This window comes from Oreochromis aureus, linkage group 7 (assembly GCF_013358895.1).
Source record: "Oreochromis aureus strain Israel breed Guangdong linkage group 7, ZZ_aureus, whole genome shotgun sequence".
Classification (NCBI taxonomy): Eukaryota; Metazoa; Chordata; class Actinopteri; order Cichliformes; family Cichlidae; genus Oreochromis; species Oreochromis aureus.
Window position 1 is genome coordinate 42,369,442 of NC_052948.1, and position 17,071 is coordinate 42,386,512.

General features: G+C 39.2%; 1 protein-coding gene across 3 annotated transcripts in view; it reads right to left on the reverse strand.

The window, feature by feature from the left end:
• Nucleotides 1-9,363: 9,363 nt before the first annotated feature.
• The window catches only part of gnaz (guanine nucleotide binding protein (G protein), alpha z polypeptide), a 42,071-nt gene continuing 34,363 nt past the window's right edge, over nucleotides 9,364-17,071 (reverse strand). For all 3 annotated transcript variants that reach the window (XM_039615040.1, XM_039615039.1, XM_031742518.2), the window contains one exon: nucleotides 9,364-11,376. In XM_039615040.1, the coding sequence (XP_039470974.1) occupies nucleotides 11,032-11,376 (345 nt within the window). In that variant the 3' untranslated portion in view covers nucleotides 9,364-11,031. The remainder of the gene's footprint in view (nucleotides 11,377-17,071) is intronic.

Below are 17,071 nucleotides of genomic sequence, written 5' to 3' on the forward strand. Positions count from 1 at the left end.
CAGGTTGATATTAATTTAGATTTAAAACTTTCCTGTTTGATGAAGCATATAGTTAGGGCAGGATCAGGTGACCCTGAATCCTCCCTTGGTTATACTGTAATAGGTCCAGGATGCCGGGGGGCTTCTCATGATACACTCAGTTTCTTCTTTACTCACCTTTTTTTCACCCATTATATGTTAAAAAAAGCCAAATACCTCAAAAAGATGATTTAATCATTTTTACTGTTATTGAACAGACACAGTTTGTCTAGTATTGTTGTCCTGTTTTACTCTACCCATCACACTGAGCCATTACTGTTATCGATGGACAGCAGATGTCTGAGGCATTTGGGATACAATTTCTTTCTGCCTAAACCCTGAGAGCCTGGCACCAACATTTCTGCCAAAGGAGAGTTTCGTTTCAGGAACAGATTTTGACTATGGTTGAAAAAAAGTTCACATACACTGTAGGTGACTAAATTTTTCCATTCACAAAGTCTTTAGAAATTGACTATCTTGCAGGACATAGGGTCTTGTAAATTTAGGGGACCATTTTGTTGTCTTGTGCCACCTCTGTTCTAGGGAATAAACAGTGGACAGGTTGATATTAATTTAGATCTAAAATTGTTTGATTGAAAAAGTTGAGGTGATTGAATCCTCCCTTGGTTTCGCTAATATAATTTATGATGCACTCAGTTTCTTCACTCATCACATTAGGAAAACCTCTCTGGCAACATTAGTTATTACACACACAGTTTGTCTCTTGAAAAGTTGAATCAACAGTGTTCCAGTGTTCCCTTTTCTTTGTCTTTGGGTACAAATGGTTGCTATATTATTATATTATATTATTATAATAGAGTTAGTTAGTCTGGGGTTAAGGTGTTTCTTTGGCTTAAAATTAGTCCATTGTTGTTTTTGTTAAATGGTCTGACTTCCATTGTGGAAATATGAGACTTTATCTAACCATACAGACCAGTCTAATCTACCTTTGTGAAACCAGCACAGACCGTTCATTCATTCTGCCAACTACCTTAAACCAATTACAGTGATGCTTTTCTGAACTCTTTGAGCTTTAGTCTCCTGCTTTTATGGTCCGACTGGTTTATTTTCTTCTCTTTTTTCTGTGGGGGAAAAAAAATCACCCACTTTGAGAACTATTTCCACGGTGCCTAAAACAGCTATGATATGGTTGTTTTTAGATTTACTTCTAGGCATAAAACACTCAAACCTTCTTGTCACAGCCGTCTTCTGACCCCGTTCCAGGAGATGATTTACTTTTATACTTAGTATACGTGTTCTTAATTTATGCTCAGCACAGCTCTCTTTTAGTAACGACCGGGGTGTGTGATGCCAGATAAGCTACTATGTTCAGACTTATCGAGTCCAAGATAAATATTTTTATGTGCGTAAACATTTTGTTGTCAAAGTTAAAAAGTAAGCACATGTTAAACTAATAGTGTAACCAAGTTGTTGTTGTTAACATGCAGTTGGATTTCCAGGATAAGTTTCCAGATAAGTTATTTGGATGGTTTGGTAAGTTATTATTTGCCACAAATTAAAATCACCTGTCTTATATTATGTAGGCTCCTTTTGTCCATCAAAACAGCCTGGGCCTCATGGACACAGGACTTCTGGGGGTTTTATTCCTACATAGAAGCTGCAAATGTACAATTTTGAGAAGGTGAATGTTTTACATTATGTTTCTAAAATAGCTGTTAGGACAGCGGCTTGGGTAGTATCAGTTTTACATACGTCAGAGACAGAGTAAGTATCATTTATGGCCCTGTAGTAGCCCATATAGAGGCATTTAATAACTATTACATGGACAAAGTGTTTCTGTGATTAGATGCTTTTGGCCTATATTATATGGACTTTGAATAAAGATAAATGCTTTTATCAGCACCAAATGTCCTGGTGGATGCAATTACCTCACATTTTCCTGAATGTGTGCTAGGGAAGTAATCCTGAGCAGGATAAGCAGTTCAGATTGTGAACTTGCATTGGATTAGATTAGTCTGTATTGTCTACCTTTGGATAAATGTATCTTCTCAGCAAAGAAAAGAACATAAATGACTTATAGCAGCACACACGTGGAATCAACCTGGCTGTAAAAAAACCAAAACAAAACAGAAACTAAGTGATTGTTAAAAAGCTATCAGACATAAGCAAATCTTATTGAAAAGTGATTTTTTTTTCTTTTTAGATGGATGGATGGATGGATGGATGGATGGATGGATGGATGGATGGATGGATGGATGGATGGATGGATGGATGGATGGATGGATGGATGGATGGAAAAATCAAAGGCAAAATGATCCAAAAGGTTAGGTCAGATGATGTTAGTGATAAGGCATCCGAGGCATTTTTAGACTGGAGGGCAGACTGCCCAGAATTTAGAAACCAGTAAGCCTGTTAATTATAGGTGGATTGCTTCTCTGAACTCACATCTTTGTGATCTTTGTGAAGTAATGGAACAGATGACAATGAAAGGTCTCAGAGAGGCTGGAAATGATTCTGGTCCTTAAGTGGGGTTATAAAATGCAGGGTCACCATGGAAAGGGAGATAAAAAGAAAATGAACTGGAATATGGTTACAGCTGCAATCTTGATGTGGATTAAAAACAGGATTTTCAGCAATTATCGATCATAAATTAGCTACTTTTTCAGGTAGAGAAGATTTTTTTACTCTGTGGACAAGGTTCAGGAAGAAAATAAGGAGTGTTACTTCAACTTGTCAAAAGTGTATTCTTCTAAATCCACCACACTGTTAATCTGAAAGAACCTAAATCCATATCAGTTAATTGTACAGAACCGGTGACAAAAATAATAGAAAAATGCTGAAAAAGCACGCAAAACACAAACTGAATAAATCATAAAAAGAGTAGAAAAAACACAAAAAAAAGTTGAATAAAATAAATAAATAAAATAAGTTTTAAAGAAAGCTCAGAAAACTCAGTGGAAGTGAGTTAGAGAAATGTGATGGAACAGCTATGGTAAACAACTAATAGCAGTTCAATTAAAACACACATTCCCTGCATCTTTTTCTATGCTTCTTTTCACCACATCTCAGTGCAAGCCATCGTATGCTTCAGTTTCTCTCACTTTCTGTTCTGTTCTGTTCTGTATTGTGTTAAACTGGTTATTCTGAGTGCATTAAAATGAGGATTTTTCTACTGTGAAAATATTAATCCACAACATGCCGAAGCAGCAGGTGGCGATGTAACCCTAATCGCATAGATGGGTTGGCCAATCAGAAGCCAGTCTGATTTCTTTAAAGCAACTCCTCTGGTTGCAAAAAGAAGCTGCTTTGAGATCTGTAGGGAAACTGCCCACAGTGTCCTGTGTTTATAGACTTAATTGCTAATTTCATGTTTTATTAAACACAAGATAATTGTAGCCTTCATTAGATTCAAAATGGAAGATAAAGGAAAGCATAAGGGTGCTAGTGTCAGATCCACCACTATTAAGTTTCATAACACCAAGATAAAGTTGAAAGACAGCACTTCATTAAACAAGGCCCAAGGTCTTGGTGGTTATGTACATATATAGGCTATATTGCAATAATAGACAGATAGATATCAATTTTCAGTTAAAGTTATTTAGTGCAGGGCAATCAGCAAATCAAGGTCACAAGGTCAATGCATAACAGACACACAGTTCATTCATACACAGAGCCTCCCAGTCAAAAACAAGTTTGTCAACAGTACAGCAAATGAAGGGTGGAGTTAGTATGTTTTCTGACACTTTAATAATGCCTGCAGGCCATTTTGCTGACACGCAAGCATCTAAATGTGTTAGGGGGAAAAGTAATTGCAACAGACTAGGAGCACATTATGGCAATTAACCGAGGCCGGCATAGAAAATGTGGACAGACAGAGTGTTGTTTCTCCACGGAGCTGGAGAAGTGTAACAATCATAAAGAGTGTGCAGTTCATAAAAGCACAGTGCAGAGAATCGCATTTCATAGAGTTTGGTAGACAAAAAAATACGTGAACGAATAAAAATATTAGTGTAATACAACTTAAGAGACACCTTAGTTAGTGGTTGGATGCCTATGATGTGTATACATTATATATACTTTAACACCATCCCTCACCACCACCACCACACACACACACACACACACAACAAAATAAAAAAAAAAACAGAAAAAGATATTTTTAACTAGCTAACAGAGTATCCCCAAGCTGAACACAGAAGCTACTTCGTCCTGTATGTGTTTTCCTGGAACCAAAATAATAAAAAAGGAGGAAGTGATTCATGCTGAATAAGACAAATGGCAAAGCAGCTACTGTGCATCACTATTTCACTGGTCAGTTCCTGCTGGCCTTGTGTTAGTGTGACTGTCTCTCTGTTTGTCTATATCCGTTGGTCTTACAGTTTCTGGCACCTCGTCAGTTGGCACTGCTGCAGAGACGCGCATTGGAAACAGGAAGCTCACGAGGGTTGCTGTGGGTTGGTGGTGCTGGTGTTAGTTTTGAGGTTTCATTGGACTGGTGGTGGTGAATTTACTGTCGGACTTTTTTTTCGCATTTTCTTTCTCTTTTGTCAGAGGTTTTCGCTCATTCAGTCACTGAGACTGTGTTAAACAAGTGTTTTGGTGATTTACTGTTGCAACGTTAACTGAATAGGAAGTGAAAAGTTCACAAATGCAATCCAGCATTTTGCGCAACAGTTTAACTGCATGTCAGTGACAACGTAGCTGCTAATGTTTGGCCATTTTGTAACTTTATTGCCCGTATTGTGAACATAACTAAAGGCTTGGTACAAAATTAAATATGGAAACCATTTACCGGAATGGATTTAAGCTTAAAATTTATAAAGGCTAGTATGACTGGGCCCTAAACCTCAGCCTTTTTTATGATTCAGTCTATATTGCCTGGCGTCGTGCCATCACAGCCAAACTGCAGCTGAGTGAAATATTATTTTATACCCTCTGCTTCAGCAGAGGAATGTTGGCATACTTTATCTGATGCCCAGAGGCACTGTGGTATGGGCTTGACCAAGGCCTTCCCCACCACTTCAGACCTGTTAAGGCCTGTTTTCAGTACACCCAAGCTGCATCAGAGAGTTCTGCTTTTGCCTCTCATACCAGTATTATAAAGACTTGTTGTGCTGGACATTGGTTTTCATATGATAGAAACATTTGATCCAATATTAGAAAGATAATAGTAATTGATGGTGCTTATCCCTCCAGCTAGTACGATTTTTAAGATTGATATTTAGTAATTTACTAACCAATTTATTGGCAATATTTTTTTTCTTTCAGACGCAAAATATAAACTGTTTTTTTCTCGTACATTTGTGATGTGGAGATTTTTATTCACTTGTTCACACTACTTGGATCAGCTGGTCGTTACAAACACGTGTTGCCAACAGGGCAGTTGCATAGTGCCCTCTGGTGGACAAACTATGCAAGCCCATCTACACTCCTAACGCGACTGAAGGGTGATTTCTTCAATCATCTCTTCATTCTTATTCTATTTTTCCCTTATCCGCCCTTATAGATCGATATAATAAATAAATGCCGATACTGATAGATTGATATCAGTATTTATAGACAGCTGATACTGGTTGATAATATCTCCCCGCTGAGTTTGTAATCCTTTGAGTTTTGTTTTTTAGCATGAATCTCGGCACACAAAGTTACGCCTCCACCTTGATGCATTGCAGAAACTTTTTGAATTCTGGATTTATTTATGTTTTTAATCTTGTACCATCATCAGATATTATTATATTACTGTAATTATCATAATTGTGTTCTAGTTCTTGACTAATGCTTGTATAACTAATGCCATTGCAATCAACCACATGTTGTTTCTGGTTAGCATAATTTAATAAAACAAAGCATGCTTACAAATTACTAAATGATAAGCATGCATTGTAGCTGCTTAACCTCTGGATGTTTGCAGTTATAGTGATCCTGGCAGTGTGCTGTAGATCGTCAAAGAAGAGAACCTGCACACTTCCTCGTTCATTTTCCGGGAAAATAAATAAATGTAAGTTCTAAATTTATTACTCTTTAATTTATGATTGAGCTTTTATTGGGCTTTCACAAAATGATGTAACAGAATATAAATCTTGCTTTTAAATTGAGCTCACCTCTCTACCCATACACTGACGAGTATGCATTATCCACCCATTAAAATCCAGTGAAATGGCATTGCTAAAATGTTAAAAATAACTTAATATCTGGCAATAAGTTATTGTTTTCGACAGCTGATGTCACAGGGTCCGGATGAGGTTTTGTGAGGGTAACAGTAGCCCAGAGAGCTGACTCAAAGACAGATGGTTCACAGCCAGATGTCAGGGACGGTTGATAATACTCATTAGGAAGTAGTGCAGATCAGCAGCAGTGGTCCAGGACAGCAAGCAGGAGGTCGTTTCAAGAGGACAGAAGTTAAGTCTGTTTTTCAGAACTTCATTTAGGGCGTTAAGCTCGTGTTACAGGGGTCAGAGGAGGAGACAGTGTCCAAAGGTTAGTTTGAAGGATGAGGCTTGGCTGTCATCATTCTTTTTACAAAGCAAACAGAGGAGGGAGGAGTAAGCTGAGCAGTGCTGAGATGAGAGGAGAGGATCGACTGGATTTAAAGTTGTAAATGGCAGATTTGCCACCAGATACAGGCAAAGAAAGACAGAGATGAAATACTAAAACTCTTCCAAGAAAGCCAGACCTGTGGAATTTTCCTACAGCTGCTTGAAGTTTGTCCATTTGATTCACAAGGCTGTTTACAGCCAAGAAGCAGGTGGGAGCAGATAGGAAAGCTTAGGGGAAAAGAGAGAGAGCGCCCTGAGGGAAATAGAGTGCAAGAATAAATGTGGAGGTCAGTGCGGAGACACAGGGAAAAGTCAGCTGAAGTAAGTTAAAAGAGTTGAGCTGAGGACAAGCGGAAACACAAGAATCACAAGACATACCTAGTGGGAATGGCGTGAGGAAGTGTACTTATAGAGGTCTGGTTAGTTCTGGTCAACAACATGGAAACAGACAAGACCAGTCAGTGGGAAAGGTTTTGTTTTCCTTCTCTTTCTTTGAAAAATGTCTGAATGATTCAGGAGGCCTACAAATAGACAGGGCTGGAGCACGCCAGGAATTACAGATATTTATTGTTTCAGAGCTGTCATCATATGGCCAAAAATGTCTTTTTGTGCCTGTGGTTGTTTTTTGAACTACTTCTTATTTTTAGAAATGCCTCAGTCCTTTTTCCTTATTATATATTGTATGTCCCAATACTGATGACAAACCGGAGGTTTCTGGCCACCATTTAAGTCTTAGATTTATGGGCAATGCTTCACAATCTAAAAGTAAAAACAGTCGGAGGTTTTGTTATGAGCCGATAATTTTTTTTTATAGGCCCATCAATCTGTTTCCATGTATTTCCATTATTATCACGTAAAACAGCAAAAACCTGACCCTGACCTCTGAATTCATATGAGAACGCACTGACCCATACAGACTAATAGGTGACAAAGTTTCTTGTAACTTTTAGATAGATTTTTTTTTTTTTCATTTTGGTAAGTTTAAAATACAGCAGGTCACAAGATTTTATATTCTTTTTTTTTTCTTTTTTTTTAATATTTCAAAATGTTGGGAACACTGACCATTAAAAAGTTAAGGAACCTTCCATCATCTTTATTTTAGTCCTGTTACCATCCTAATTTTTGTTACTCTAGATCACTCTTTGTTAATTTTCTTAGGGGGAATGATTATTTTTGCATCTTTTTACAATGTATATACACAGTGTACTGGAAAAATTATCATGTCACATGTTTTAGTGAAGTCCTGAGCATTTCTTCCAGTTTCTTCTGCAGGGATGAAATATGCCAGCTATTTTGATCATAGAGGCTGCTGTCTGACAGGTCAGTCCAAAATCTGACTTTGTTCTGGCTGGTGACTACAAAGGCAGCATGTGATTCACATTATTTTCATACTTACCAAAGCATTCAGCGACAAGCTCTTGGTCTATCACTCTGAAGTCAATGCGTTTAGAAACGTAGACCTGGGCCAGACGACCTCCTGGAGATCAAATCGAGCATCGAATGAGGAAGAAAGGTGATTTATATTACTTTGAACATTGCTGGTTTCCAGATGGACTGCTGTGAGTATTTCAAAAATTGCTAAAACTACTAGGACTTGCCAACAAGAGTGCATTTTCATTTTTACTGAAAATGAAATTTTAAGCTGTCATGAGTCTTGGCAAGTTAAACTGTTTGCGATCATTTCTAGCACTATTTCTTAAGAGTTATTAGACCAAAAAACCCAGATCTGTACACAGCACCAAAGGTTTGGTGAGTGTGTTGAAACATTTTACTGCTACTGTTTGTGTTATTTTTCTTTAAAAAAAAAAAAACCTCTGTCAATGTCACAATGAGCTGCTTAGTGCTACCCTCTGACAGCATAAAGCCGACCAGTTTGTACTTCAAATTTTATTTAAACTCCACTCTCGTTTGAATTAATAAACAAATTAATGAAATAAATGCAGGACTTTGACTTTTTTTGCAGCGACTACTTTCTCGGTTTTCAAAGTTGGCACCAACTCCAACCACATGACAGTCATAAGGCACAATTTCAGCCTTCTCAGAAATGAATTTTATTTATGTTCATCCCTCAAACAGATTCCCACTGTTGGTTCAATCAGTCCACAAAACAATATCCCCGTGACCTGAAGACATTTCCCACACATGGATGTAGATCATGATGAAAGGAGCAAGATGTAAAAGGGAAAACAGTAGTAGTTTTATTTAACGCATGGTCCCCTGTGTGACATACTGAAAGCCAAATCAATAAGTTTAAACACGAAAAAGTTTGTTGCACTTGAGCGTAGTAGGATGGCCACAGGGTCATATCATCCTATTATAGGTTTGAATACAGTGAAAGTATTTTATAATAGCATATCTTCTTCATTTAGATTATGGGGAGTTTGAAATGACTACTTGACTAAAGACTAAGAAGTGCAAAAATCCAAAAATATTTGTGGACTCTATCAGCCCAGCTGGCAGACCCGTTGGGTGATGCTGGAGTTTATACACTAATTAGAATGAAGTCTGCGTGCTGCTGTGCACCATCACCCAATCACACGTAGGCCAAGTTCATTCTGCAGTGATTTAATTGCATACTTTAGGTCCGAGTTCTGCTTGGCCCAGTGGCTACATTGTACGGAGAGGACAAACACTTTTTTGTCATCGTTTGGACACTGAAGATGGAAGCAAAGTTTCAGACAGGGTGCTCTAGTCCGAGTTGCAAAAAAATCACTCGATGCAGCATAATTACGAAAGAATACGGAGGGCCTGCGGCGGTTCGTCCTCTATAAACATTCCCCTCCCGAACACATTTAAAACACTGTTGACACAATCACCACCCAAAAACACATTTACTACACCATAAAAATTTGCATAAGTTGTTTTATTAATAGTTATTGTCCTTTTATACGTCTTTTTTTTGTTTGTTTGTTTCATCGTTTTAGTCTGTTGTTGAAGTGGACATCCCGTAAAGTCAAGCCCTTGGCTGAGTTGTTCTCTGAACTAAAAAAAGAAAGGGTAAGAGGAGGAGTGGAGTGGGATCTTCCTCCTCTGTCTCTCACTCTCTCTTTATCACACTCCCAGCATCCCAACTCAACCGTTATTTTTCATGTTGTTTGAACAAAGAGTGTACCTTACAGTATATTTACACATCATACTGACTGACTGGTTTAACAATTTCCATTTAGATAATGCAAGGACGATTGAACTTTGAAAGTTTGCTTCTTTCTTTTCAGGTTCTTCTACAGTCTCCCCTTCCACCCCCAAGCTTCTGTAGTGAGGTTATCTTCATCACCAGTATATTCATCATCGCCGTTAGCATTGTCGCCATAAAAATTCTGATCATCGTTATAATATTTATATAACTCTTTTCAATAGATTCCTCTCTGACAACTGTACAATCGTACACAGTGTTTGACTTTAATATATATTTTTGGGAATATATTATTTAGAACCTAGGAAAAGAGGAACATAATCCCAAAGAAAATATATTAGTATCCCAAAGTAACAAAATCATGCATGATTTAATGTCTTCGTCCATAAAAACTAAACCAAAAAAAGAAAAAAAAAATTAAGATAAAGGACGGGATCCAGATTTATTTACAAACTGATCTTGGCACTGCTTTTTTTTGTCTCTTGCTGGAAACGGTAATGAAAAATACTTTTGACTCTTCCGAGCGTAACATACTCCTGGTATTATAAGTCAGGGACCTGCTGTAAAAGCTGGTTTGAGAGACATGTTCTTTTTTTCTTTTTTTTTTAAAGCACAAAAAGATAAAAGAAAGAGAGGAAAAGAACAACAACAGACAGCTGATAAGGAAAGAACAGAAATGGTGCGTAGAAAACATATTTCACTTCGACTTTAGACTGTGGCAGTTTCCTCTTTTAGGCAGAAAACCTGTGACGTCATGTTTACTGACTTCTATTTCCCCAGAAATACAGGCTCTCTCTCTGTCTCTATATCTGTGTCTCCTCAGGTGCCCTCGCCGTTTACTATTGTTTGGGTGAAAAGCTGAAAGAGAGCATTGATTCTGCAGAAATTATTTTCAATAAAGCAGCATTAACTGACTCAGGCAAATGAAACAAAGGAGACAACGGTAATTGGAAACCGCCATTACAGGTTTCAGGTTTGACAGGCAGTTGGGGGCAGCTGTCTAAAAATTTTCCAGTGTTGCCTTGTCAAACCAGTGTCTGACTGAAGATCGCACGTGTGAGCAAACTATAAGGATGCGTGTTGGTGTGCATGTGTTTGGGTGTCTCTGCATACTCATATTCAGTGCAAACATGTAGGGTAGAAATCCCACCTCAACCATGGACCATCAGCTCTGTTGTTTCCATTGAAACACTTGAATCTACAGTATTGTCCATCCCTCACTGTCTTACTAACTCATTTCCTTTCCAGTCCTCTGTTGCCCCCTCTTCAAAGAGATAAACTGCCAGGCAGGCTAACATGCCTTTGTTTATCCAGCCTCACCGCAGGCTAACGGCAGCCCGCTTTTCACCCCCTACCACCACCCCACCCCACCCGTGTCAGGTCCTAGCATAGCCCAATGTATTTCAGATTGTTCTGGATGATCACGTCCGTGACAGCATCAAACACGAACTGGATGTTGCTGGTGTCGGTGGCACAGGTGAAGTGCGAATAGATCTCCTTGGTCTCCTTGTTGCGGTTGAGGTCCTCGAACTGCCGTTGCACATAGACAGCTGCCTCCTCGTAGGTGTTTTGACCTTTGTAATCGGGGAAGCACACTGTCAGGGGAATGCGTTTTATCTTCTCAGCCAACAGGTCCTTCTTGTTGAGGAAGAGGATGAGCGACGTGTTAGTGAACCAGTTGTTGTTGCAGATGGAGTCGAACAGACGCAAGCTCTCGGCCATACGGCTCTGTGTGGAGGAGAAAAGGGAAGAAAAATAGGGATTCGATCATGAGAAAAATGACTTCATGACAAAGAAAATGTAGCATTTAGTTTGTAATAACAACTCAAACCAGCCCAGATTTTCGCATTGTGAAGAGTTAAGAACTTAGACTAACCAAACTGGACTCATTCTGGTAGGTCGAGACAAGATTTCAGGTAAATGAGGACACGTTAAGTCTGAAATCATCCAGCACATGTCGCAGACATCTACTAGACTAGCCAAAGGTACGCCTTCTCTGTTATGTCAACACAGACTTGAGACTAAGACAGCCGCAGACCTTTGTTTGAACTCTCATGCTCTCCTCTAAAACTGCTGATTATCTCTTCTTCCGCCGCTTGCTTAATCCAAGTCCTACATGGTGTAATGATCAGTCAGGGAAGACGTGTTCAAGTCTTTAGTCAAACAAACTAACTTATTCTCTAAAGAGTAGCTCACATATAAGAAATTGTGAGTGGCTCTTGTGGAACACACTTCTATGGCCTTATATAGTTTGTCATAACAGAAACACTGTGCAGCTGAGACTTAGGAAAGCTTGCAGAAGGATAATAAGGACAACACAGATTTCTTCCTCTCAGTGCCTGCCTCTTTTCCGCTATGGTTCATTTGGATGCTGAAAACTTTCCTAGCATGCTATAACTGTTGTGGCTTGATGACAAAGTTCACCTTCAGCCTTAAACTTTGATAAATAACATTGGAGCTTTTCAAAAAGTGGGTCAATTATCACATTTAGCCGTAGGACCACATTAGATGTCACATTCATTTTCTCTAAAGTGAGATAAAAAAAATAGATTTCACAACTCTCTGATGGAAATCGCTGATGCCTGCTGTATCCTGCAGACAAATCCGTTAGTCATAAGTTAAAGTAAGGGTTGAGCAGAGAGGACTACTAGCGAGAGAAATGAGACTACCACAGTTATGTATTTTTTTTGAAACTTTATGCAGCTCATTTTTGATAGCGTGTTGCAGTAATCTTTAAAAACATGCAGGTTAGGGTGCTTAAGAAAAAACAAAAAGCCTGCGAACATGTGTATGTGTACACTTTCTTACAGCTGTGCTCATGTGATGTTGATTGTATAAGGCAAATCTAAGAAAGAGAAAGCTGATCTGTTCATGGCATCTGCTGGCATGTGGCGAGTGGCCAGTAGCTTGTGACTGGGAGGTTGTCAGATGAAACGCTGCTGTTTAAAAGGTTACAGAAACAACATGATGCTCTGAGCAAATCACAAGATCTGCACAGCATGAAAAAAAAGAGATAGTGAGGGAAATAGCACAGGATTAGGCAATCGCTGCCAGATTCAAAGTAAACCCTCATAATTCAGTGGTGTAAGTGCATTATTTTTGGATAATGATGAAAAGAGTGCAGTTATGAGAAACTTGTATTGCAGGTAGCCCTTAGATACTGCTCCAAAAAATGCATTTAAAGCTGTTAATGTGGGCCAAGAAGACCACATTCACATGCACAGACTGTGTTAGTGCATTTTTTATGTTTTCTTATTATTATTTTATTAGTTTCAGTGTTAGTTTTAAGCAATAAAAGCACACTCACTCACATATACATCACAGTCTCCATAACACTTTCACCAAAGTTTCCTGAGGCTGGATATTTACCCCCTAATTAACCTCTATATATTGTTTATACTTTAGCTAGTTTTATTTTTTGTACATTCAGTGATTATTCATTCTAACTACTGTACCCTTCCTTATACTAATTGTTTTGCAGTTCACTGAAAGAGCAGAAATGCCACCAGGGGTATATTGACTGTGAAACTGAAACAGAATTAGTGATACAAACAGTCCGAAGTTTCAGTCCTGGTTCCTTGTACATTCCGCCTCTTCCTGACCGGCAGCCACCTTTTAAGCCTTATTAACAGAGGTGCTGGTACAACAACTGTCTTCCTCAAGGCACTGTAAATAGATAATTGTTATGTAATGTATGTAATGTTAAATAATAGTACATCAAGCGCAAGCTACTAGTTGAATCCTGAATGGGAAACAATACGTGAATGCAATACTTCACAGTGGTTTGGGTCTTTGCCTCTCGTTCTCTAAGGCCTCAGTCACACAGACCAGTTGACTGCCACCTGGCAACCACTGTCGCTAGGGAAAAATGAGCACTCCGTGACTGTTTGCTAGTGGGTGTGTGGATTGCTGGCTGTTGTTTGGTGAAATTGGTGGCAAAGCGGGAGCTCTACTAAAAACCTCTTTGTGATTGCTTTCATTGCTAGCAGATTACCGCAGTCACCCGAAGTTTGTACGGAAGACGCTCACTTTTTTGCAAACTCTGTAACCAACAATGGAGCAGTAATGAAACTTTGAAAAGTGCGACACAGATTGGAAACACAGACCATAGTAAATGTTGTGCCTAAAACATGAAACCAACACATTTCAAAATATGCTAATGTTGCTTTGAGGGCAAAGTTTCACAGTATCACAACCGCTTAGCAAATAGCTGGCTATTGTTTGCACACAACTAAACATCTTCCAATGGGCAATGGCTGCAATCTTCTAGAGACCAAAGCAATTAGGAGGTTGTCAGTGCAGTGCTATAGTGCAATTATTTTCACCTAGCAACAGCAAGCAACTTCCAGTGTCCACACAGCAACAGGAAAACATGTGACTGGTCATTACCAGGGGTCTCTACCAGACTGGTCTCCAAGTCTTTACAACTGGGATTTTAGCAATCAATTTCAATTTCAGCCACTGACTCCACAGACCTTCAAGGAATATTCACTTTTCCCTAACAACCGCTGCTTGGTAGGCCGTTGCCAACCAGTCTCACTCTTCTAGCACTCAGTAAAATGTAACATATTTTGATTTTTCTAACTAGATTATGTTACTGTTACCTTGCTTGTGTGTGATTCAGTGCAGCTGCTGTCTTATTATGGAGGTAGCCACATCTTCTAATCCATGTTTAAGGAAGCAGGTCTGTGCAGATATTTCTGCTTGCCTGGGTTTTTATTTAAGACTTTAAAAATTTCCAATGACCCTCCTTTTACTGGTTATTGGCACAGCTTGTGCCACCACATCCTGGAGACACCCCTGCATGTTGAAAAAAATAGGTTGAGAAATAGCTGTGATAAAGTGGATTGAGTGGTGACAGTTAGCCAGATGAAATGAAAGCAAGCTAGTCTGGTGAAAGCTGTAATCTTCACAGACTGTTCAAGTAAAGAGTGAACTGTAAAGCCAGAATAATATATGCTTTTTTGAGCATAACTGAAATAGCGTGGTAGAAAGCTAAAGAAAAACTCAAAACTCAAAGTATGCACTAAACCATTAACTTTGAGAATCATTAAATGGCTCCCTGGCAGTCATTTTCGCTTTGAATGCAACAGTTTGACAGAGTATCCAATAATAAATGCACCACTGCAGGAAAGCCGTCTCAAAAGTAAAAAAGAAAATCTGTTGTAACAGAAGGTGATCAACCCACCGAGCCCTGTCTAAATTTCTTTTGAAAGCCTTATTGTCCAATCCAGAAATTAGCTAATCGCTTGAAAAAAATCAAAATGAGACACAACAGGAAGAAGGAAATAATTTTGGCTTTAGTGTTCAATACAAATTGCATAAGAGTGTGTTTGCCAAATCTGCTCTGCACTGAAGCATTTAAGTGCCTTTTTCTTTTATTGTCTGTCTGTTTTCCTTTCTGTTACCAGTCCCATGTCGCTACCTAATCAGATTGACTCACAAGCTCTCCTTCCTTCACAAGTATGCATCCCGGGTGCTGAGACCTAAACATTGTATACCGCACATGGTCCTGTCAGGCTGTTTGAGTTCACTCCTCCTTTTTCCTGGGTGTCAAAACAAGAGCCCAGATGGTAAAGAGAGTATAGCAGGAGACAGCCAGCTGAGCCAAGGGACTCTCAAGTCTCCTCACCTGGCCACCTATCACTTTACAGCAAGTGTTTCCTAATGGGGGGTGGAAGGAGAGCAGGCTTGGGGGGTCCCTAAAGTATGCAGACCCCCTCCTTTGCTTCAAGCACCCACTGATGCAGACATGCTCACACACATGTAGACGTACACACACACTGCTTCCCCCTCACCTCCTCCTGCCAGAGTACTCAAGAGAGCGGTGTGGGCCTTAATTAAGCTTAAGTATTAATGAGGAAGTTCATCACTGTGTCATTGCTTTGTTTCCCAAATACAAGCCATTTAAATGTGCAGCCATCTCTCCGTTACTCATTAAGGTTAAATTTACATGTCACTGCCTGACAAGAAATGAAGCCCTACATTTATCTGCCATAGGTTATTTTTTTTCTGTCAACATGTTTCTTTTTTTTCCTGTTGCACCTGAGAGTTGCATTATTCAGTCTGCTCCCTTTCTGTTTCCGCTCTCTTTTTAATTACTAATGTTGTTACTGTGGGCAGCAACACTGCAGGGTGTAGCCGTTAAGAACAGGCAAACAAACATAAACACAATGTACTTGTACACACGACCAGAAGCACTTTAAAAAAAAATTTGAACATGAGCTAAACAAATTTAACAAATTCCTCTAAGCTATTTTTTTAATATATATTTTTGTCTGTCGCCTTATTATGACAATGATGTGGATAAGACAAAGTTCAAAGCACTCTAAGAAAAATATAGAGGCCATGACAGGTACTAGGCTTGTATGTGACTATAATAAGGGCCATATATATCTTCTGTATTCTTAATCATGTCATGGAAAGCTCTTTTTCCAAAACACCATTATTTGATACAAAGCAATTCAGAAACATGATGGTAATGCCTTTGATAACCTATTAGCCGGTTAAGAAGCACGGGGCTGGAAATATTTCTGAAAAAAAATATCTGTCTGAAACACATTTAACGCCCGAGTGATTCTGAAAAACAGCCACTGCTATTCAAAGTCACCGATCAGGGAAAATGTTTTACATCCAGGCCCGTTCACACATCATCTCTGCTGTAGCTGGAAAGATAAGGCACACGCGACAAAGGTCCACATCAAAAACGTGAAACCCTATTCGTTGATTTCCAGTCTCCTTTTATGTGACAGGTAATGAATTCCCGTTTGAGAGATTACTGAAATAATAAATGAAACAATAGAAGTAGAGCTGACAGTACAGTCGGTGTCTGTGCTCATGTTTGGCAAACACAAGCTTAAGCAAGCGCTAATCTCATATCTATGCTTTTCATTTTCCTCTCACAGATAAAAAGAATTGACTGTAGTAGCTCGGCGTCAGCTGTTGCATATAAACCTGCGCTACATATTCATAATAACACAAACACTCGCACAGGAACACAATACATGCATGAAACTTCGTCTATTCTCTCCAGCGCTGCTGTTTATTGTACCCCCCCCCCTCTCCTCTCTGCTCCTTTCCCTTCTCATCCTCCCTTCCCTAGTCACAGCTCACTGTCAACAGCACAGGATTAGGAGCATTTGACTGGCCTGTTGCTAAGCAACAGTAGCCGTGGTAACCGATTCATTATGAAGACAGGGATGGGACAGCGAAAATGCATCAGGGAATGGGATGATGGGTAAATATACTGTAATTATTATGGTGTATTTTCTGTCTTGCGCGAGTTGGTGCATGGAAACGGAACCAGTGTTTTATCGGTCAGATGAGTTTTGATTTTTTTCAGCTTGTATGAATCCTGAATGCTGAAACCACTTAAGTGATCACTGGTCACAGCATTAACGTATCACAATAATGGGACCTTTTG